Here is a 25,080-nt window from a genome sequence, read left to right on the forward strand (position 1 = left end):
TTGTCTATGGAGATTGCATGGCTGTGTGCTCGATTTTATACATCTGTCATCAACGGGTGTAGCTGAAATAGCCAAATCCACCCATTTAAAGGGGTGTCCACAAACTTTTGTGAGTAGCTAGCATAGCTAGTGATGGGAAAGGTCATTCTCTCTGTGACCTTCATCACACCTTAGTTCTAGCAGGAACAGCAGTTCTGTTGGAAGCTGTGTTCTCCCCCACATTGGTTCAGGTAGAGTAGTTCCAGCTTCTCTCTTGCTCTCCTTCCATCTCTCTCCACTCTCTCCCTCCCTCCTCCTCTCTCTCTACAGAGGGACAGATAGATCTCTTCTGATCAGGGCCCTAGGGGCGAGAGGCTGAGGTCATTATGGCACATTTCTCTGTATGAAGAGTGGTATCTCTAGATACTGTACAAAGACAATAAGAGGTAGATGTGATAGAATGGGTTAGCTAGGGCAGGCTTTAACCTTGAGAGCTCTCTCTGACATCATTATTGCTTGTGAATAGATTGTACAATGCACACAGTATAGTCCTCCTTTTATGTGGCACACCGTTGTTTTCTCTGGCTTGGCATCACTGAATGATGAGTCAAAGCCAGTCCATGTTTGAAATGCATGTTCACATTTCTTGGATAGTAATATTGTATACAGTGCATTCGGAAAGAATTTAGACCCCTTGATTTTTTTCCACATTTTGTTACGTTACAGCCTTATTCTAAAATTGAATATTTAAAAAATCCCTTATCAATCTACACACAATACCCCACAATGACCAAGCAAATTCATAATAATAAAACAGAAATATAACATTTACATAAGTATTCAGACCCTTTACTCAATACTCTGTTGAAGCACCTTTGGAATCGATTACAGCCTAGCGTGTTCTTGGGTATGACGTTACAAGCTTGGTACACCTGTATTTGGGGAGTTTCTCCCATTCTTCTCTGCAGATCCTCTCAAGCTCTGTCGGGTTGGATGGGGAGCGTCACTGCACATCTATTTTCAGGTCTCTCAATCTGGGCTCTAGCTGGGTCACTCAAGGACATTCAGAGACTTGTCCCGAAGCCACTCCTGTGTTGTCTTGGCTGTGTGCTTAGGGTCATTGTCCTGTTGTAAGGTGAATCTCCACCCCAGTCTGAGGTCCTGAATGCTCTGGAGAAGGTGTTCATCAAGGATCTCTCTGTACTTTGCTACATTCATCTTTCCCTCAATCCTGACTAGTCTCCCAGTCCCTGCCGCTGAAAAACATTTCCACAGCATGATGCGGTCACCACCATGCTTCACCGTAGGGATGGTGCCAGGTTTCCTCCAGACGTGATGCTTGGTGTTCAGGCCAAAGAGTTCAATCTTGGTTTCATCAGACCAGAGAATTTTGTTTATCATTGTCTGAGAGTCTTTAGGTGCCTTTTGGCAAACTCCAAGCGGGATCTCATGTGCCTTTTACTGAGGAGTGGCTTCCGGCTGGCCACTAGCATAAAAGCCTGATTGGTGGAGTGTTGCAAAGATGTTTGTCCTTATGGAAGGTACTCCCATCTCCACAGAGGAACTCTGGAGCTCTGTCAGAGTGACAATCGGGTTCTTGGTCCCCTCCCTTGGTCACCCGGGCGGCCAGCTCTAGGAAGAGTATTGGTGGTTCCAAACCTCTTCCATTTAAATATAATGGAGGCCACTGTGTTCTTGGGGACCTTCAATGCTGCAGAAATGTTTTGGTACCCTTCCCCAGATCTGTGCCTCGACACAATCCTGTCTCGGAGCTCTACGGACAATTCCTTCGACCTCATGGCTTGATTTTTGCTCTGACTTGCACTTTCAACTGTGGGACCTTATATAGACCGGTGTGTGCCTTTCCAAATCTTGTCCAATCAATTGAATTTACCACAGGTGGACTACAAGTTGTAGAAACATCTCAAGGATGATCAATGGAAACAGGATACCTATGTAAATAAGGTATTTCTGTTTTATATATTAATACCTTTGCAAAAAATGTATAAAACCTGTTTTTACTTTCATTATGGGGTATTGTGTGTAGATTGATGAGAATTTCTATTTATTTAATTTTAGAATAAGGCTGTAACGTAATGTGGGGAAGGGGTCTGAATACTTTCCGAATGTACTGTATATTTGGATGACGAGCAATCTCTTAAGGTTGTCTCTCCTAACAAACAAAAACATTGAAATGTTACATGGGAGTAATATAAGAGGGTTCTGAGGAACAATATGTGGTTCTCGGTCCTCGGTTGCAGAGATAAGGTAACCTCATATGGATAATTGAAGTCGTGGTACAGCAGCATTCAACAGTACAGTATAAACCCCTTCAGCCTCCCAGCAGGGCTCAGCTTGGCAGAGGGAACCAGGCTGTCTGAGAGAGGGAACCAGGCTGGCTGAGAGAGGGAACCAGGCTGGCTGAGAGAGGGAACCAGGCTGGCTGAGAGAGGGAACCAGGCTGTCTGAGAGAGGGAACCAGGCTGGCTGAGAGAGGGAACCAGGCTGGCTGAGAGAGGGAACCAGGCTGGCTGAGAGAGGGAGCCAGGCTGGCTGAGAGAGGGAGCCAGGCTGGCTGAGAGAGGGAGCCAGGCTGGCTGAGAGAGGGAGCCAGGCTGGCTGAGAGAGGGAGCCAGGCTGGCTGAGAGAGGGAACCAGGCTGTCTGAGAGAGGGAGCCAGGCTGGCTGAGAGAGGGAGCCAGGCTGGCTGAGAGAGGGAGCCAGGCTGGCTGAGAGAGGGAGCCAGGCTGGCTGAGAGAGGGAGCCAGGCTGGCTGAGAGAGGGAACCAGGCTGGCTGAGAGAGGGAGCCAGGCTGGCTGAGAGAGGGAGCCAGGCTGGCTGAGAGAGGGAACCAGGCTGGCTGAGAGAGGGAGCCAGGCTGGCTGAGAGAGGGAGCCAGGCTGGCTGAGAGAGGGAGCCAGGCTGGCTGAGAGAGGGAACCAGGCTGGCTGAGAGAGGGAGCCAGGCTGGCTGAGAGAGGGAGCCAGGCTGGCTGAGAGAGGGAGCCAGGCTGGCTGAGAGAGGGAACCAGGCTGGCTGAGAGAGGGAGCCAGGCTGGCTGAGAGAGGGAGCCAGGCTGGCTGAGAGAGGGAACCAGGCAGGCTGAGAGAGGGAGCCAGGCTGGCTGAGAGAGGGAGCCAGGCTGGCTGAGAGAGGGAGCCAGGCTGGCTGAGAGAGGGAGCCAGGCTGGCTGAGAGAGGGAACCAGGCTGGCTGAGAGAGGGAGTGGAGGAGTAGGAGGAGGGAGTGGAGGAGTAGGAGGAGGGAGTGGAGGAGTAGGAGGAGGGAGTGGAGGAGTAGGAGGAGGGAGTGGAGGAGTAGGAGGAGGGAGTGGAGGAGTAGGAGGAGGGAGTGGCTCACTCTGACATGGAGGAGAGGAGACCGCATGGAAGTCACAATCTCAAATATGATTTTAGAGATCTATCCCTCTCACACACACACACACACACACACGTATACACACACATACAGACTCGCATGCACACACACACACACAGACACACAGACACACAGACACACGTATACACACACATACAGACTCGCATGCACACAGATCTGCTATTTCAAGGCTTGGCTCAACCAGAGATCTGCTTGCCTGCTTTGCTTTGTGCAGGATCAGTCAGTCACTGTTCAATAATTCATTAGTCAGAGATAATGGTGGCCAGTCAGTCCTTCCTCCCTCTCTGACTGACTGGTGCTATTTTGGAATCACTGATTAGACCCACTCTCACTGTTTCAGTGTAGAGCTCCAAATATAAATACAACATGTCTTAGTGAATACTTGACCAAAACACTGACAAGAACCTGACAAATCTGACTCATAGTAGATTGGCTAGATACTCACTAGACACCATATTTACTTACTTATAATTTGCATTGTGTTCATGTATTTTTTTAGCAGATAATCTGTTACTCTTCTATACAACTTATATTGTAGATGCAATGGTGTAAAGTTTTTAAGTAAAAATATGTGCTACTTAAGTAGTGTTTTTGGGTGTCTGTACTTTACTATTTATATTTAACAATAATAATGTACTTTTTACTCCGTACATTTTTCCTGACACCCAAAAGTACTCATTACATTCGGAATGCTTAGCAGGGCATTCTTAAGTATGATACTTAAGTATATTCAAAACCAAATACTTTAAGACTTTTACTCAAGTAGTATTTTACTAAGTGACTTTCACTTTTACTTGAGTCATTTTCTATTAAGGTATCTTTACTTTTACTCAAGTATGACAATTGGCTACTTTTTCCACCACTGTGTGTCTATATTCTGACAGAATGTCACCAAGCTGTTGTTTAATAGTATGGCCCGAGGTCTAAACTTTACTTCATTCACCTCAATCAATAGTTTGTTAACCCCTGACCTCATCAATCAATCAATCACACCTTCCTTTAGGCTACTATCCATCTATTAATATTCTCACGTGATTAACCTAACTGAGTCAAGCCAAACCAAAATGTACTGAGCTGGCCTAGATACGCATCCACCATATTTGCTGGAAGTATCAAGAGAATATGCGAGCCAGCAGGGTTTGGTTTGGGTCAGCACGATAGTGTAAAAAGGGTAGGAATGTGATCAGTGATGACTGCCACACCCTAGGTGCTATTTCTATTAAATGTTGTCCCTTATCAGCCCAGTCCCAGTGATCTGATAAATTAACGATGGAGAGGATAAAGGCTACTGGAAACAGAGTTTCAACAGGATGAGGAAACAGTAGGACAGACTCATTCTCTAATCTCTTTCCTGTCATGATTGAGGCAACAATAACAACATCAAAGGATCAAATAGGATTCTGGGGCTGGTGGAAACCGACAGAAAGAGACAGAGAGAGCCCACCTCAAGTGAGACCCCACCCCAACACACACACACACACACACTTAATTCCCATCCCGTGGTGAACAGAGGTGTGAGGAAGGAAGGAGGTGGAGAAAAGGACACAGGGGACTCGCTTCAGTAATGGCTCCTGAATCTGACACCACACCTCCAAAACACATCATACAGTCGAGCTCTGTACCAGGCTGTAACATTAACAACGTAGGAGACTGCAGCACATACTGAATGCGCAACGGGCTAGGCTAATAATAACCCAGAATCCTAGCATGTATAGTGAGCCAGGCCCCATACTAATTCTACCAGCTCTCACTGTCTCACGTCAGAATTAGACGTTCATCCATGTTTCTCAAACATCAAATTTCAAAGTTGTTCCAAACGTCAAATTTTGAAGCGTTTAAGATTAAGTTTAGCCAGTAACTCAGAATTTTTAAGGTCATGGTTAAGTTCAGGCATTAACTCCAAATTCTTAAGGTTATGCAGGGCGGCAGGGTAGCCTAGTGGTTAGAGCGTTGGACTGGTAAGTTCAAATCCCCGAGCTGACAAGGTACAAATCTGTCATTCTGCCCCTGAACAGGCAGTTAACCCACTGTTCCTAGGCAGTCATTGATAATAAGAATTTGTTCTTAACTGACTTGCCTAGTAAAATAAAGGTAAAAAAACTAAAAAAGCATTAACCCCAAGTGGTTAATGTTTGGGATAGGCTTAAAAGAATATATATCAAAAACAACATTCTATTGCTGGATTTGAACTTGCAACCTGTGGAATCACAGGCAAATCCATATGCCCATTGCAGTCCACAATGCCCTAGCAAAACCTACGTCTTCTCCCGACATCCTCAGACATGGACGTACGTCAAATACTGACTTGTATCACGGGTGACCTGGCTGTACTAATTCCATGCTGTGATGATGAATCTGACAGTGAACATGGACATCCTTCCTCTCAGATCTCTTTAGCTGTGCTGGCTGTGGCTGGATGATGGATGACAGATGCTACAGTCTGGGACTGTATTAATAAAGTGTCTCGAAAAGGTGTGCTGATCCAGGTTCAGTTTAGCCATTTAGATCATAATAAACATGATTATTTGGACAGGAGGAACCTGATCCTAGGTGAGCTGGATGAGATGGCTTATAAAAACGAGCCCAGGTCTGAGACTAGCCAAGCCAGAGCCATGATGATGAAGTTACCGAGGCATCCCCTCCCCACCCCACTATGCTCAGCATTTACTGGGCAGCAACATTCAGCCAAACCTTTCTCTTCTTCCCCCTTTCAGGGTGGGATTGAAAAGCAGCGAGTTAAGAAGAGAGGAAAGGGTGGTGGGGCCGGGGGTATTAACTAACTAAATAACGCTCAATGGGAGTTTTGTTTCATCATGCTCAAAACACACACACACTCCAATACAGCTGCAGAAAGGAAGGGAAGGGTAGGGAACCTACCTCACACATTCTAGAGGGACGGGTGGAGAATATGACAATCACATCCCATAAAAGCAACAGAACAGAAGCTAACGGAGGTAGCAGCCTATACCTAGGGCCTACAGGCTGGTCAAAGGAGGTAATGAACAGGCTATTGTCCATCCCAGCTGGGGACAAGGGCTGGGACAGGGGCTGGGGCTAGGGCTGGGGATAGGGCTGGGACAAGGGCTGGGGCTAGGGCTGGGGCTAGGGCTGGGACAAGGGTGTTTGTGTATGCGGCAGGCAGCCTCCTAGCGCTGCAGGCCAGGCCCCTTTAACAAAGCAGAGGGGCTCCCCCTTCTCCACTGCCTCCTTCTCTCATTCTAACGGAAAACAGCCCATTAAATCAGCCTGCTAGAGAGGATTAGGCACACACACCCTCCCCACTGCCTCCCTGTAAAACACAGCACTAACGCAACACAAATAGATAAACACAGACATAACAAAAAATCCAGCACCTACCTACCACATTCCTCTTCTCTTCTTACTCCATTTTCCTTTTCCTGAGTGTTGGCGGAGACTTGCAGCGCGACATGAGGCGAGAGAGAGAGAGGGAGGGAGGTGCCTGATGTGACCCACTGCGGGGCTGCTGCTTGCTGCCTGCTACTGCTGCCTCTCGACCAGCCCTGGGTGGATGGATGGTGATGATGCGGTGCCTTTCAGGAGAAAGGCCCTGCCTGTCGCCTTGGAAACTAAGATGTAATGGATAGGAGGTGCTGCATGATGATTGGTCCAGGCAGTGTGGTGCTTGTGCTTCCCCCTCCCACAGGAGCTCCCTGGTTAGGGGTGGGAGGGGCTATAGAGGAGAGAAACGGAGCAGGCTGAGCAATAAAAAGAGCTGGGTTTTTTAGTCAGAGGAGGAAGTGATCTCTCTGGTAAAAACAACAACCTCATCTAGCAGCAGCACAGACAATACAACACATCTCCCCTCCTCTTATCTCAGCTCTCTCTGTAACAGCAGCATGGAACACAACACTGGTGAATGGTTCTTGTTTCTAACACTTATTCAAAGTAAGCATAGTTTGCTTTATCCAAATTATCCAATTGTGCAATTGTGTTATCATGTGTCCAATGTAACTGTTGAATTATGAAAGGAGCAATTATATTTGCCAATTGCACTGTGCAACAGACCTACATTAGAACAATAAGATAAGATAGTTTATGACAGATATTACAGATCGACTATGGATGCTATTTTTTAAATTTACATTATAAGGATTTTATTTTGAATCAAATATTGTCAAATGCAGCAAAATAATAGTTTATCTGCAAAAAAATGGATGTAAAAAAAATATATAATATTAGTTCAACATATGATTATTTTTTGTATCTCCTTGATAATGTAGAATTAATTTGTACACTGCCGCCCGCCTAGTGGTTAGAGCGTTGGACTAGCAACCGGAAGGTTGCTAGTTCAAACCCCTGAGCTGACAAGGTACAAATCTGTCGTTCTGCCCCTGAACAGGCAGTTAAACCCACTGTTCCCAGGCCGTCATTGAAAATAAGAAATTGTTCTTAACTGACTTGCCTGGTTAAATAAAATAAAAAAAAATAAAAAAAAATGTACACCATATTCTGTGATAATTGACATAGAATGTGATGGAACATAATGCTTTTTAAAATAAATAAAAAAGATTCATTGCAATATTATCACAAATCTATTCTAGTCTACTATATCTATTCTGTATTCTATATTTTATATTCATCCCAAAAGCATCAAGCTTTTCAATTCATGATTCATATCCTAATGATGAGACAATACCAGGCCAATACACTAGATGGCGGACATGTGCTATCGTCAAGGAATATCATGGGGAACAACTGTTCAGAGAAGTTCCATCATGCTGCTTGTGGTTCATGGTTTACATTTCAAACGTGGAGTTGGGTTTTACAGTGTCGATGAAATATGTATAATTGCATTTTATTCCTGTAACATACTTGCATTTTATAACTGTAACATTTCGTATCAACCATCCTTACCTGCACTTGGACACAAGTCTAAATCCATTGACCTGCTTGTTGTACCGTAAGGTTTGTAGGACTACTGGGACTACTGCTAGCCGGTATTTAAAACTTGTCACGCACTCGATAAAGACTGAAAAAGGATTGTCAACTGCACATTAGAAATGTTATAGCTGGTATGCACTGTGCCTTTCTTAAACTTCTCTCATTAGAATTAAAACAGCAAACGTACTACAATTTGCTTCATTTTTCATAGCTCAAAGTGTGTGTGAGGGGGGGCGGCGCTGTTTTGAAGCCCCGCCTCTTGACACCTCACCATTGTAAAAGTATTTTGGAAGCTATAGAAATGCATTTATTAAATTCTACATTTGGTTTTGCCACATGTATTGTATTACAGACACCTTAATGTATACTTTAAACTATGTTATGTGAGCTAAACATAAAAAACATATATACATGTTTTTTCTTTAAAGGATAAGTTTGAGAAAGTGCTAATATTACTGTCCACCACTATAACAACAAAAAAATACTTAAAAACATGTAATTTTGTCCTTGAAATATAAAAATGAAATACTGTAGAATTCCAATAATTCCTATGCTTTTCTGAGGTGTGCCAATAGGATGGCAGCATAGAGACCCTGAGGGATGACTGCTCTGAGAGATGACATATCAGTAGGTGGCAGCATAGAGACACTGAGGGATGACTGCTCTGAGAGATGACATATCAGTAGGTGGCAGCATAGAGACACTGAGGGATGACTGCTCTGAGAGATGACATATCAGTAGGTGGCAGCAGAGACCCTGAGGGATGACTGCTCTGAGAGATGACATATCAGTAGGTGGCAGCATAGAGACACTGAGGGATGACTGCTCTGAGAGATGACATATCAGTAGGTGGCAGCAGAGACCCTTGGGGATGACTGCTCTGAGAGATGACATATCAGTAGGTGGCAGCATAGAGACACTGAGGGATGACTGCTCTGAGGGATGACATATCAGTAGGTGGCAGCATAGAGACACTGAGGGATGACTGCTCTGAGAGATGACATATCAGTAGGTGGCAGCATAGAGACCCTTGGGGATGACTGCTCTGAGAGATGACATATCAGTAGGTGGCAGCATAGAGACCCTGAGGGATGACTGCTCTGAGAGATGACATATCAGTAGGTGGCAGCATAGAGACACTGAGGGATGACTGCTCTGAGAGATGACATATCAGTAGGTGGCAGCAGAGACCCTGAGGGATGACTGCTCTGAGAGATGATATATCAGTAGGTGGCAGCATAGAGACCCTGAGGGATGACTGCTCTGAGAGATGACATATCAGCAGGTGGCAGCATAGAGACCCTGAGGGATGACTGCTCTGAGAGATGATGTCGCAACAGAACCCTATTGGAGAATCCCTCTTGCTTTGCCTCTTCCTCCCTTAAGAGGCGTTATACTTGTCTATACCTTGATTGTAAATTGTAATATTCAACCAACAGCTGACAAGGCAATGCCGAAAAAATAGTGATTATTGGAAGACTGGAATGAGAACTGGGAGTGACGACTGCGAAGGAGAGGAGAGTGGACGATTGTAAGTGGAAATTTCATTGCAAGCTTCTTTGGAAGACTGTTGTGGAGAAGTGGAGGGAGACTGTAGGAGGCACAATAGTAGCTACAGTTCAGACTGTTGTGGAGAAGTGGAAGGAGACTGTAGGGGGCACAATAGTAGCTACAGTTCAGACTGTTGTGGAGAAGTGGAGGGAGGGAGACTGTAGGGGGCACAATAGTAGCTACAGTTCAGGCTGCTGTGGAGAAGTGGAGGGAGGGAGACTGTAGGGGGCACAATAGTAGCTACAGTTCAGACTGCTGTGGAGAAGTGGAGGGAGGGAGACTGTAGGGGGCACAATAGTAGCTACAGTTCAGACTGCTGTGGAGAAGTGGAGGGAGGGAGACTGTAGGGGGCACAATAGTAGCTACAGGTCAGACTGCTGTGGAGAAGTGGAGGGAGGGAGACTGTAGGGGGCACAATAGTAGCTACAGTTCAGACTGCTGTGGAGAAGTGGAGGGAGGGAGACTGTAGGGGGCACAATAGTAGCTACAGCTCAGACTGCTGTGGAGAAGTGGAGGGAGGGAGACTGTAGGGGGCACAATAGTAGCTACAGGTCAGACTGCTGTGGAGAAGTGGAGGGAGGGAGACTGTAGGGGGCACAATAGTAGCTACAGTTCAGACTGTTGTGGAGAAGTGGAGGGAGGGAGACTGTAGGGGGCACAATAGTAGCTACAGCTCAGACTGCTGTGGAGAAGTGGAGGGAGGGAGACTGTAGGGGGCACAATAGTAGCTACAGTTCAGGCTGCTGTGGAGAAGTGGAGGGAGGGAGACTGTAGGGGGCACAATAGTAGCTACAGCTCAGACTACTGTGGAGAAGTGGAGGGGGAGACTGTAGGGGGCACAATAGTAGCTACAGTTCAGACTGTTGTGGAGAAGTGGAGGGAGGGAGACTGTAGGGGCACAATAGTAGCTACAGTTCAGACTGCTGTGGAATGTTGACGAGAAGCTTGTTCATGCGGCAGGTAGCCTAGTGGTTAGCGTGTTGGACTAGGGACTGAAGGGTTTTTAGATCAAATCCCCGAGCTGACGAGGTAAAAATCTGTTAACCCACTGTTTCTAGGCTGTCAAAGAAAATAAGAATTTGTTCTTAACTGACTTGCCTAGTAACATGTGGAATGATTAAATCCCCTGTAACTATTCCCCAGGTTGTTGATGTAACTGAGAACTGTTCAGTCAACTTACCTGGTAAAATAAAACATCTGACTTAAGGAAATGACCTCTCCAGATTGTGCATGTTGCTGCTAGTTTTTAATTTATTTCATTTTTTTGTGATCATTCGATTCAAATAATGATACATCTGAGAAAATCAAACTTTAATTTATAGTAAAATACATATTTTCATGTTGCTGCTAGGATGTTTCCCCACTAGGTGGCATACTTTCATCACTTCTCACCTGGGGAGATGTGTGACCTGGACATCAAATTAATTCGGCTGAACTCAATACTCACTGACACTCAAAGCAGGATCTGCAGTAAACAGATATCAGCTTGAAGAATGAATGAATATGACTCCAGTCCTGTCACATGTTGATTGTGTTGCATTGGTCTTCAGCTACCAAATATGACCTTCATTCTATAGCATGTCAGTCCAGCACTGACCAAACCCTGTAATAATATTCCCAGCTGTATTAGAAACATAAGAGCATATTTCAACACCATTTAGACTTAAGGTGGGAAAAAATGAAACAAAACTCTTGATTTTTTTTTCTCTCAAAATCATTTATTTACTATAATACATAGCAGATGTTAAAATCTTAAGAGTTTGTACACTGGCTTGAATGAGGCAGATCTTATGAACAAATAAAGTTGCTTTTTATTGAAACTACACAAAAGGTATATTCTACCTAGCAGCTGCTTCACACTTCTTTACGCCATCCCTTCTCTCCCCAACCCCAGATCTGGAGTGTCTCTATAGAGAAAAATAACAATAATAATCGGATGCGTCTGAAATGGCACCCTCTTCCCTATATAGTGCACTTCTTTTGACCAGCGTCCATAGGGCTCTAGTGAAAAGTAGTGCACTACGTAGGGAATAGTGTGCCATTTCAGTCACAGGCATAGTCTTGAAGATGTCTTCTATCTGTCAATCTGTTTCACTCCATCACAAAACTTAAACTTTTCCTTTCCAGAACTTTCTAAGCAGCATCTTTTACTTACAGCAAAACAAAATGCAGTACCATCTACAAAGAAGCAATGAGTCTGTGTTCATAAAATGAAGGGAATTAAGTACAATTAATCTAACCCAAAATGTTTGTTTATCATAACAAAGAAATCTGATTATAGTAGCTTTTACAAGATTATACAGAATTTCAGTACCCCATGGTATTTTGCTATATCAGCAATCTTATTTGCTGATAAATATATATACTTTCCCCCTTATTTAAGAGAAACAATTAGACATATAACCAAAATATGATATTAAGAATTGACATCTTTGCATGACGAAAATAATGAATGAACAATACATACAATTTGACCCCCGTTTCAATGTTCCCTCAATCAAGTTAGATAAAAATATGATCTGAATGAAAGCTGTTAATCTTGAGTTGTAAGTTCAGTCTTTTTTCTTTTTTTAATCGTTCATCGTCATTTTTAAGTGACAAAAAAGACATGCACATTTTTTTCAACAAACAGAAGAACAACACAAATGTCTCTTTTCGGTGGGTAGCACCACCACGGAGAAATTCAATCAATTAAACAAACAAAAACGTACGTAGAAAAGAACAGAACAAGAAAAAGACCCCAGACTGCTTTGTAATGCGTTTGTTTCAGAGTTAACGCAGAGATGTGCCATTAGGGTTCTAGTAGTGGGATGCTCCCTTCATAAGCTTCAGGAATTGCATGAGTTCTGCTCCAATAGGAGAAAGAGAGGAGGCCAGGCAGACTGTCTGCCTGTCTATTATGTCCCAGCCTGGTGCAGTACAGCATCAGTGACACCGTCAGTCTTTCACGTAGAGTCCCCTACGAGGCATTGAGAGCCGGGTGAGAGACAAAGACCACAGCACCAGCCTGCTAACTTTCACTGTCTTTCTTTCCCTCGATCCCTTTAAAAACAAAAATCATACTGCTAAAAAAACAAGAATCCATCATCATCATGGCCAAACGTCTATACTGGTAGAAGCATTATAACAGATTGTGCATCATGTAATGTCAAGTTCACTTGAATGAATGGAGGGTTTTTGACAGTCAGACTTTCTTTTTTTAATCGAATAAACAAAAACAAAAAAACAACTATCATAAATATATTTTCCTCATATTTTTCAAGGTGTAGAGTTGAACAAATCATTTCCGCATCACATGTTTGTGCCCCCCCCCACTCCTGGAGGCATAGTGTCTTTATTATGGTAGGTGTTCATCACCAGAGTAACGGGTGGACAGTCTCAACCCTCATGTCATATCTGTCTGAAACCGGGTAAAGGTACGGCACTGAATGAAGAAAAATGCTATTTTTTATTTATTCCTGGGGGATAGCTATATCAGTTAGTCACCCCTGAATCCAGTCAGTCAAAGGGAGCAGAAAATAAAGGTGATAATGTAATGTGGTTGTTTTGTAGTCAGGGGGAATCCATAGAGAGGGGGAAGGTAGGACACGTCACCCCATGCAACCCCACCAGGCAGCACCACTCCCAGCCAAGCCTACTCCCTACCCCACCTGGGTCTTCCGATCCTGGGGCTCGAGGCCTGGGTAGTGGAGCCTGAGCTCTGGGGGGTCTATATGAGTGGGTCAGGCTGCAAGGACATACTGTGCTGGATCTGTTGGGGCTGGAGAGGAGGGGGCAGCTGCAGGGGCAGCAGGGCCTCCACCATGCTGTGACAGTGATGGGGTGGTGGGGTGCTCTCGGTGCTGGAGCTCTCCTGGATGTCTCCACCGTAGAAAAAGTAGTGGCTCTGCTGGATGAAGGACTCGATGACCGACTGGTTGAGCTTGGTGGTTGAGAGTGTGTCCTTGTTCTCAAAGTCGGGACGCATCAATGTGGGCCAGAAGCAGATGGATAGATTGTCGGCCGTCATCAGGGTGGTCTTACTCTGCTGGCTCACCCTGGGGAAACACAATTTCATTGATTTATTCCAACCTTACTTATGTTGTACTTGATTTACACAGGTACAGAATTAGAGTGGGATACAGAGAAGTGAACCCTGGTCTCCGGGAACAATATATACATGATATATACAAAAGTATGACAACACCGCTTCAAATGAGTGGATTATTTCAGCTACACCCGTTGCCGATAGGTATTTAAAATTAAGCACCCAGCCGTGCAATCTCCATAGACAAATATTGGTAGTAGAAAGGCCGTACTGAAGAGCTCTGTGATTTTCAATGTGGCACCGGCATAGGATGCCACCTTTCCAACAAGTCAGTTGTCAAATTTCTGCCCTGCTAGATCTGCCCCAGTCAACTGCAAGTGCTGTTATTGTGAAGTGGTAACGTCTAGGAGCAACAACGGCTCAACCATGAAGAGTTAGGCCACAATAGCCACAACTCACGGAACGTGACCTTTTGAGTGCTGAAGAGCGTACAAATTGTCTGTCCTTGGTTGCAACACTCACAACCGAGTTCCAAACTGCCTCTGGTAGCAACGTCAGCACAAGAACTGTTCGTCGGGAGTTTCATGAAATGGGTTTCCATGACCGAGCAGCTGCACACAAGCCTAAGATCATTATGCGCAATGCCAAGCGTCATCTGGAGAGGTGTAAAGCTCGCCGCCATTGGACTCTGTAGCAGTGTAAACACTTTCTCTGGAGTGATGAATCATGCTTCACGAATCTGGGTTTGGCGGATGACAGGAGAACGCTACCTGCCCCAATGCATAATGCCAACAGTAAAGTTTGGTGGTTGAGAATTAATGGTCTGGGGTTGTTATTCATGGTTCGGTCTAGACCTCTTCGTTCCAGTGAAGGGAAATCTTAACGCTACAGCATACAATGACATTCTAGACGATTCTGTGCTTCCAACTTTGTGGCAATGGTTTGGGGAAGGCACTTTCCTGTTTCAGCATGACAATACCCCCATGCACAAAGCGAGGTCCATACAGAAATGGTTTGTCAAGATCGGTGTGGAAGAACATGACTGGCCTGCACAGAGCCCAAACATTAACCCCATTGAACACCTTTGGGATGAATTGGAACGCCAACGGCGAGTCAGGCCTAATCACGCAACATCAATGCCTGACCTCCCTAATGCTCTTGTGGCTGAATGGAAGCAAGTCCACACAGCAATATTCCAACATCTAGTGGAAAGCCTTCCCAGAAGAAAGGAAGCTGCTATAGCAGCAGAGGGAGGAAGAATTCCATATTAATGCCCTTTAATTATTAATGAGATGTTCGACGAGCAGGTGTCCGTCCACATACCTTTGGTCATATAGTGTATCACAAAGGAAAACAGAGATGTTCAGGTAGTATCTCTCAGTTTCAAACTAAATCCTCCCCACTGAACACGACTCAGTCCAACTACATGACTGTATGACTTGGTTGTTTTCATGATTACTGTCACGTAACTAACATTGTGTATACTTCACAGCTTACTTCAGATTCCACCCAGTATCAGTCAGTTGAAGGCAGCCTGAGACACTTTCTGATCCAGTTTCACAGTGTTGTCTCTTACCTGTTCAGATGAGTGATGACGTATTTAAACACCTCGTAGTTCACGGCAGGGAACTTCCTCACTATTTCTTTCAGCACTTGAAGTCTTTCTATGTGGTCCACAATTTCTGAAAGGAGGAGGAGAAGAGAGTTAGCTTTTTACTAATTCCTTCTCATGGGAGAAGAAAAAAAGAGAAGGAATAGCACAAAGGCGACAGGGCTGCCAAAAACCACCCACACAACAAACACACTAAAACACTAGCTAGGGCCTTAAGCAGATACAGCATTGTCGGTATCATCTGGGGGCACAATGTCTCAGTGATTTTCTTGTCACAATCTGTTTAATAATAGCAGCACTATCTTAGATAAGTAGGCCTAACTCCCATGTGATATTGCCAAGTAATAAAAGACGTAGGGACAAACCATGCGTTAGCATATCAAACCTTTCAAAAAGCATTTAACATAAAGTCTAATATTAGACTGTTCTGATATACCTTATATACCTGTCAAAAACTCTGACCCCAGGACTGTTGTGGAGGTCACCTGGCTGAGACTACTTAGCTAATCAATACTGTCAAAACTAGGGATGCAATCTTCAGTCAATCTGCTGACTAACCGACCCTCATTAACCGGTCAACAAACAGTTACATTTTTCCCAAAGAGTAAAATTACGTGACCAACAGAAAATACTATGCATGCATACAAGGAACGGACATTTTTCATGAACACATGCAACAACAGCAAGCCTATCGTCTCCCAGTCAAAAGGCTATAGACTATTATTGAGCATGCAACTGCTGTAATGAAGCAGCCAATAAAACATAATTTGCCAAAATGCTATTAGCAGGAAACCACTGTTATAAACAGCACACCTAATGCGAGCGGTTCCATCTGACAGAGATGAAAACCTCCGGGGGAAATGTACAAAGAGGGGGATCTAAGCTACAGGACTGTTTTTTGCTAGCACAGACTGGAATATGTTCCGGGATTCTTCAGACGGCATTGAGGAGTACACCCCATCAGTCACTGGCTTCATCAATAAGTGCATTGATGTTGTCGTCCCCACAGTGACCGTACGTACATACCCCAACCAGAAGCCATGGATTACAGGTAACATCCGCACTGAGCTAAAGGGTAGAGCTGCCGCTTTCAAGGAGCGGGACTCTAACCCGGAAGCTTATAAGAACGCCCTCCGACGAACCATCAATGAAAAGAATAGTACTACACCGGCTCTGATGCTCGTCGGATGTGGCAGGGCTCGCAAACTATTAAGACTACAAAAGGGAAGCACAGCCGAGAGCTCCCAGTGACACAAGCCTATCAGACGAGCTACATGACTTCAATACTCGCTTCGAGGTAAGTAACACTGAAACATGCATGAGAGCATCAGCTGTTCCGGATGACTGTATGATCACGCTCTCTGCAGCCGATGTGAGTAAGACCTTTAAACAGGTCAACTTTCACAAGGCCGCAGGGCCAGACGGATTACCAGGACATGTACTCCGAGCTTGCGCTGACCAACTGGCAAGTGTCTTCACTGACATTTTCAATCTATCCCTTTCTGAGTCTGTAATACCAACATGTTTCAAGCAGACCACCATAGTCCCTGTGCCCAAGAACACTAAGGTAACCTGCCTAAATGACTACCGACCCATAGCACTCACGTCTGTTGATAGGTTGGTCATGGCTCACATCAACACCATTATCCCAGAAACTCTAGACCCACTCTAATTTGCATACCGCTCCAACAGATCCACAGATGAACACCCCACGCTGCCCATTCACAACTGGACAAAAGGAACACCTATGTGAGAATGCTATTCATTGACTACAGCTCAGTGTTCAACACCATAGTGCCCTTTAGGAAGGCCCTAAAAATTGTTAAAGACTCCAGCCACCCTAGTCATAGACTGTTCTCTCTGCTATAGCACGGCAAGCGGTACCGGAACACCAAATCTAGGCCCAAGAGGCTCCTAAACAGCTTCTACCCCCAAGCCATAAGACTCCTGAACATCTAATGAAATGGCTACCCCAGACTATTTGCATTGCCCCCCCCCCCCCTCCTTTACACCGCTGCTACTCTGTTATTATCTATGCATAGTCACTTTAATATGTCTACCTACATGTACATATTACCTCAATTAACCGGTACCCCTCGCTATTGTTATTTTACTGCTGCTCTTTAATTATTTGTTACTTTTATTTCTTACTTTTTTAGTTATTTTTCTTAACTGCATTGTTGGTTAAGGGCTTGTAAAGTAAGCATTTCACTCACTGTAAGGTCTACCTGTTGTATTCGGCACATGTAACAAATAACATTTGATTTGATCTAATAGCAACAACTAGGATGGGCTGCATTTGGCAGGGATGACAAGGATGGTGCCTTTGGCTTCTGGACAACAAAACAAAGTTGATATGAAAACCAATAAAACAGGAGCGAAATGCTGGTTAATTGCATGAGGAAGTCTTGCCTCCACATTTCTCTGGTTGGATTTGGACTAGGCTACTTTGAAGCAAGGTAAGACATTCCTCATTATTTGAAGTTAAGTTCAGGTTTCAAACATTTAATACAGCCTCAAGTTCCCATTGTAAAGTGGTGGGTGACCTGCTGATAGCCTGCCTACCGTTGACTATAGCCTATGCACTCATGGCAAATGGGAAGTGTGTTTTAACTATGAGCTGAGATTGAGAAATAAAAATAGTAGCTCTTTTTAATCATGGCCATCAAAACAATTCTTAACATGCAACTGCATTTAGAACTGTTATTTGTTGCGCAATGACTGGGCTTATAAAAGCACGTTTCACTCCAGTACCAGCTGGTCTCGCGCTGTCTGACAGCTGATAGGCCATTCCGCTCCTCAGACTAGACTCTATGCTGTGTGCATGACGACTAGCAAAAATTCACACGAGCCAATTTAATAACCTAGAGTGAAAAGCATGACCGGTCAAATGTATTTTTTGGCGGCTAACCGATTAGCGGTTAACCGTTAAGATCCCTAAGTCAGAATGTCACAAAAGGAATGAGTGTGTTTGCTATTTGCCCCAGAACTGAGCGTGGTGCACCAAGACTGGCCTGGACTGAGACAGGCTGTATAACAAATGGCACCCTATTCCCTATATAGTGATACTACTACCCTATGGTCCTGGTCAAAAGTAGTACACTACATAGTGGAAAGGGTGCTATTTGGGACGCAGACCAAGACTTGAAGGTCCTCCAAACACCTCCACATTACGCTGTTTGCACAATTATCAGAGGGAAACGCTCAGTTCTGCAGAGCTGCTCAAACCCCGAGAGACAAGCTCCAGGAATGTCTACTTCCATCTTCCCCCCCTCATTGAAACCAACCAATGGCTTCTATCTCTCTCCTCCCTCCCTCTCCTCTCCCCTGGAGGGAGGGAGGGAGGGGACCTATTTCTGGGACATTAATCTGCAGCAGCGAGACAGACAGTGAGGAAGGAGGCTGCTGGGTTGGTTTCAACAGTGATCAGTAATACATTACTGCAGGCCCAGGATTAGATGACTCAAGCAAGGATGATATCCTACAGCAACACACAGTATACGGCCCAAATGGCACCCTATTCCCTAATTAGTGCACTACTTTTGACCAGGGCCCATCAAAAGTAGTGCACTGTATAGAGACTAGGGTGCCATTTGGGCCACCCCCAGAGACAACCAGGCAGGGGGGAAATAATGCAGATGCATGAAAATCTTTTGGCATCATTGGGCAGGAATTCGTCTTTCAGGAAGACAGCTGTGAGCTGAGTGTGATGCGACTTAAAGGTGTGAATTATAACTGGGGTTGGAATATTAATGCAGGCATGTCTCAGTGTTTCTGCTGTAGAACTACAAGTGTGTATACATCCATTCAGAGAGAAGGTGAGAGGTTTGTACTGACAGGAAAGGGCGAGTATCTCAGCAGCATCTCTTATTTATCTCTTGCTTTCCTTCCAGCTGACTTTATGAGAGGAGAAGGTGGCTGGATGGTACTATGGGAGACACTATGAGGGGCATGGAGGAAACCACACCCACTCACCAACTAGTGCTTCAAGAGGCACAGACCTGCCCTACCAAATCAAATTTAATTGGTCACATACACATGGTAAGCAGATGATATTGCAAATGTAGTGAAATACCCTGCCCTGGCACCAGGTTTACACCTTGATAATTTTGCAAACGAGCCGCAAATTTCCCCAAATCAACATTTAATGCATCTTCAAGCAAAATGTTCAACTGAAGGCAAACGTTTTTAGATGGGAGATGAAGGGACAGATGTAATCCTAATATTAGTTGAGTGTACAAAACATTAGAAACAACTTTCTAATACTGAGTTGCACCCATTTTGCCCTCAGAACAGCCTCAATTCGTCGGGGCATGTACTCTACAAGGTGTCGAAAGTCTTGCACAGGGATGCTGGCCCACGTTGACTCCAATGCTTCCAACAGTTGTGTCAAGTTGGCTGGTAGTAGATCTCTACTCCAAATAGCTTGTTCCATCTCATCCCACAGATGCTCAACTGGATTGAGATCTGATGACTGGGCAGGCCACTGCCCTAAGCTGAATTCACTGTCGTGGAACCATTCCTGGACAATCCTAGCCTTGTGGCATGGGGCATTATCCTGCAGATAAAATACATTTGCAAATGGATACACTGCCATGAAGGGATGCACCTAATTGGCAATGTTGTTCGGATATCCTGTGGCATTTAATTATTGCTCTACTTTTATCAAGGGGCCCAATGTGTGCCATGAAAACACATCCCACCACACCACCAGCCTGCAATGTTGACATGCAGCATGATGGATGCATGTACTCATGTGGTTCTCCACACCCTAGTCCTCCCATCAGCGTGAAACAGCAGGACCTGGGATTTAACCGACCAGGCAATGTTTTTTCAATTTTCCAGTGTCAAGTGTTTTCGTTCCTTAGCCCACTGCAACTGCAATTTCTTGTTTTTTTGCTCAAAGTAGTGGAACTCTGTAAGGTCGTCAGCTGCCATACCCCATTCGTGTCAAGGTACGACGAATTGTGCATTCTTTTATGAGTCATTGGGCACCAATGTTGTACTGGACTGGCAGTTCAACTGAAGCCCGTCTGTTGCTCTAAACAATTCGTGGCAGCCTCCTTCTCTTTCATCAATGACCGTTTTTGACCACTGGCCTGCCGCTGTCTCCTCCCCTTCATCTACACTGATTGAAGTGGATTTAACAAGTGACATCAATAAGGGATCATAGGCTGACCAGGTGAATCCAGGTGAAAGCTATGTCATGGAAAGAGTAGGTTTTGTACACTCAGTGTATAATGGTAGGAGAAACACTGCCTGAGACATAATATAAAGCATATAAGCCACGGGGTAATACTAAGTTTCGTTCACATCTGCTTGCAGTTATAAACTGTGGAATATAGCACCATCACTCTTCCTGGCAAACATCCAACATCATGAAGCTTTGCTACATTCTACCAGCTAAAGTACACTTGAGGTTCAAAAACAGAACAGGCTGCACCTGAAATGTGACAGTAAAATAAACGACACAATGAACTGAGCAGGACAAAAAGAAAAACTGGGGTACTGTTAAGACCCATCGAGCAAGAGAGAGAGAGAAAGAACTGGCTGACCTCGTCTTCTCTTGCTGCTGGCTGTGATTTGAGGGGAAGAGGGCTGAGGTGCTGGGTGTCAACCCTCCCCACAGCTGTTAGTTACTGAGTTAGGACACTGGACCCTACAGACCAGACATGGGTTGATATAAGATTTGTTTTCTTTGAATCGCATTTAATTTAGCCTGCCAGAGAGTGCCAGATTGGCGGGGTTTGCTCTGCCACTTTTGGCAGTATTGAATTAGGCAAGCTCAACCAAGCGTAGCTAAAAGCATTTGAAAGAAACTAAATAGTATCTGAACCCAGGTCAGCTCTCCAGACTGACAGACAGCGTGTGTAACTAACAGTACAGTACTCACTGGCTGCCTCCACCAGCTCCGGGTGCAGGATGTAGGGGATGAGAGGATCAGGAAGGTCAGCGAAGAAGGCCTTCAGAGCCCCCGCCACAGCATTCACAGCCACGTCCATCACTATCAGGTCCATACTGTGGTCTGCAGAGGGGAGAGAGAGAGGGACATGGCTTGATTGGTGAGGGGAAGAAAGTTAACAGTACTCACAAAGCGTCTTTGGGTTTTAGAAAAATAAAAAAATCATATGTATTAATACTTATTATTATTATTATTATTAGAGAGGGGGAGCGAGTGAAGGAGAGCAGGGGAGTAAGAGAGAGCAGGAGGAAGTGAGAGGAGAGAGGGGGGTGAGATAAGAAGAGAGTGGTGAGAGGAGGAAGAGGCCGAGAGAGAGAAAGAGCTAGTGAGGACAGGACAGGGCCTAAGGTGAACTGACAGCTGTCAGAGTAGATCTCTCTCCCAGACAGCAGAAAGGGCAAGAGAGGGAGAAAAATGCACTTAATTCACAAATTCCTGTGGTGGAAAGAGAGAAGAGAAGAAGGAGAGAGAGGAAGAGAAATAGAGAGAGGGGCGGGTGAGACAGGAAGAAGAAGAGCGGGTGGAAGGAGGACTAATGGTTCCGGGCCAGCAGGCAGATTCATGCACATAGTGTCTCTTTTGGGCAAACTGTGTCTCATGGATAGGAAGTCATTTGGCCACTCAGTGGAAGGAAGATTTTTTCCACCCAGCCCCTTTGCACAGCTCGATGGCTCAGATTGACTGGTATTGGATTTGAAAGATGGATGAAAACAAAAAGGGAAACGGGTCTTACAATGGGGCTACAGATGGGAGAAACTAAATCTATGGCCATCGTTCCCCTCTGGGAAATACAACCAACCGGTGAGCCTATGCAGTAATTCAATTCCAGACAGAAAATAAAAATGCAATTAATTGATCGCTTGTGCAAGTCAATTTGACCCGGTCCAGGTCAAATTGCACTATATATATATATACACATATATAAACACCAGTATTTTTCAAGCAAGCGAGAGAAGGGAGCAGAAAGATCTCTATGCAGCAGAGTGGGGACTATATCAACATCTATTCTAAATCATATTATGCAACATACCCCATCCGTCCCTAATTGGCAGGTTAATACAATCAGCCTTCTCCTGTGTGTTTTAAGACTCCCATTGATTCACAGTAATTCACTCTAATACTGTACCTAGTCCAGCTCTTTCATGGACAAACATCCATAATGCTTGTGGCTGAATTTAAACAATTAGGAGGGAAATGTAAAGTCCTTGGGAACAGTCATTATTGGTTGTCTCAACCAATTCCTTTCCTTCTGACATCTTAATGAACCAGTGTGAATTAAATGTGTGTTCAGTTTATAAATAACAAGAGAAAAAGACTAAGGGCAAACATGTCACGTGGGTATGAAGGGATCGGGAGACAGACGCAGGAATGCGTAATAGTTTTTTTTATTGTACCCAAATGACGGCGTGCCATGTAAAGGCATGGGGACCAAACAAACACGTAACAAAAACACAGGGTTAATACCCAAACAAAAGAGCGAGGAGTACCTTGAATAAATAAATAACACACGGGACGAGACCCGTAATCATCTGCGCAATCCACAGGGGCACGAAAGCCCAAAACACACAGCACAGGTACTCACACGAACCAACGGACATTGTAACATTAAATGGACAGAACAAAAAGGTAAACTAAGGACATACTTTTACAATTACTAATTCACTGGGAATAGGGGTGACGTGTGCGTAATGAAAGTTCCGGAGGGATCCGTGAAAAAATATATGAATATTTTGAAGACGATAAGGGGAAAATGAGCTTTTAAAAGAGAAAATAATGTAAGAGCAGTTGACAGTTGCAGACGTGTTTTACCTTGATCAAACTGCTTCTGAATATTGTCTTGATCGGTCTTGTTTCCACTCACACGATACAGGCCCTCTGTATTAAGTCCTGGAAGACAAAAGAAGAGATATTTGGAGATATTATGAAGTACAAAAAAACAGCCTACTAGGCTGACCTGCTATCAACATAGTTTGATTTCCACTGGGAAAAGGGTAGGAGAAGTCTAAAGCGGTTTTCCCTCCAGCAGTGATTTCAGATCAGAGAAAAATGTAAATGCAGACACAGCCACATTAAGCATGGCTGAGCCATCTTACACACACACACACACACACACACACACACACACACACACACACACAAACACCTGCGTACGTTGACAAGGAGGAAAGAACAGACACAGTTAAAGCTTGTGGATCCTGAGGCCATGCTTTGAGGAGGCAGCAACAAGAAGCCTAGCGGCTACCCTGATCAGTTTGCCAGGTGTCCTCAGATCACACCAGCTGATCTGAGGACAGCGCTTGGGGAGCATCTAATCAGCTGCATAATGCAACCTCTGTGGGTGTGTGTATAAGCAGTAAATGTGCGCTCTGTCTGTGCTCGCTGCAATGACAAACTGCAGTGGGTGTGACCTTGCAGCACATACACTGAGCAGCAGCACTGAGGCAGTTTATACTATAGCCGGGCACTCCCACTCACACACACAGCGTGGGCTTATATATTCCTGAGACGCTGTAACATGTCAGAGCAGGTCCTTTCTTACAGCACTCAAGGTGAGACTGATGTGATGACACACTGGGTTCATACTCTATAATACTGTAGCACAGCAGTACAGGTGCAGAGGAACAGGTAGGAGCTGAATTTCTTGCTCACCAGCAGCCAGATAAATGGCAGGTGGCAATCCAGGTGAATCACACACTGCACAGGACTGACTAGGCTCCGTCCCAAAGTCCATATATAGTGCACCAGAACCCATAGGGCCATTTGGGACACAACTCTAGCCTAGTTATGACATTAACGTCTTATGGAAAGTATTCATTTCCTTTCCCAATTGGTCCTTGTGCAATTTGTGTGTGAGTCTGGTTGGCGGTGTAAGGCCCCTCCTGACACTGTCAGCAGAATGTAAGCTCACAGGCAGGGCAGGAGCATGAACACAATCGTGATACACACACACACAGAAAACGCTGCACAAGAGCAGCACTGAGGACATTTCCATGGCATGATAAGATAGAGATAAGAGCTTCCATTTTATAGAGCGTAACACTGACTCCCTCTTAATGCTGTCATTCCTGACTTATGCTCTGATTTCCTCTAACCACTCGTTCATGTGAAGATAATGTTTCCTGTAACCACCATTAGAAGCCATTTAAAAAGCCACTCAATGTAAGTTAGGATCTATTCTGAGGCGACCGAAGGCATGCTAAGACAGCGGTAAGCTAAATACCACAGCCTAATGACTTGCTCTACATCCAGTCCCTTCAGAAAGTATTCACACACCTTGACTTTTTCCACATTTTGTTATGTTAACGTTACAGCCTGAATTTAAAATGGATAACATTTAGATATTCTGTCACTGGCCTACACACAATACCCCATAATGTCAAAGTGGAATTATGTTTTTAAACATTTTTTTACAAATCCATTAAAATTGAAAAGCTGTAGGTATTCAACCTCTTTGTTATGGCAAGCCTAAATAAGATCAGGAGTAAAACTGTGCTTAACAAATCACATTATAAGTTGCATGGATTCACTCTGTGTGCAATAATAGTGTTTAACATGATATACAAATATTCCAAAACATGCAACCTGTTTGCAATAAGGCACTAAAGTAAAACAGCAACAAAAAAATGTAACAAAGAAATGTACTTTATT

The 25,080-nt window shown here is 44.6% G+C and overlaps 2 protein-coding genes across 2 annotated transcripts in view; both read right to left on the reverse strand.

Moving 5' to 3' along the window:
* LOC135507986 (A-kinase anchor protein 6-like) overlaps positions 1–7,234 on the reverse strand; it is a 192,158-nt gene extending 184,924 nt beyond the window's left edge. Inside the window, 1 exon segment of the mRNA XM_064927842.1 lies at positions 6,736–7,234. The gene's annotated coding sequence lies outside the window, so the exon portion shown is untranslated.
* Positions 7,235–11,534: 4,300 nt separating this feature from the next.
* arhgap5 (Rho GTPase activating protein 5) overlaps positions 11,535–25,080 on the reverse strand; it is a 42,190-nt gene continuing 28,644 nt past the window's right edge. Inside the window, exons 4-7 of the mRNA XM_064927843.1 lie at positions 23,242–23,319; positions 21,364–21,495; positions 15,435–15,540; positions 11,535–13,868 (exon numbers count right to left, since the gene is read on the reverse strand). Coding sequence (XP_064783915.1) covers positions 13,541–13,868; positions 15,435–15,540; positions 21,364–21,495; positions 23,242–23,319 — 644 coding nt within the window. The 3' untranslated portion in view covers positions 11,535–13,540. The remainder of the gene's footprint in view (positions 13,869–15,434; positions 15,541–21,363; positions 21,496–23,241; positions 23,320–25,080) is intronic.

Source organism: Oncorhynchus masou, chromosome 21 (genome assembly GCF_036934945.1).
Source record: "Oncorhynchus masou masou isolate Uvic2021 chromosome 21, UVic_Omas_1.1, whole genome shotgun sequence".
In the NCBI taxonomy this organism is placed as follows: Eukaryota; Metazoa; Chordata; class Actinopteri; order Salmoniformes; family Salmonidae; genus Oncorhynchus; species Oncorhynchus masou.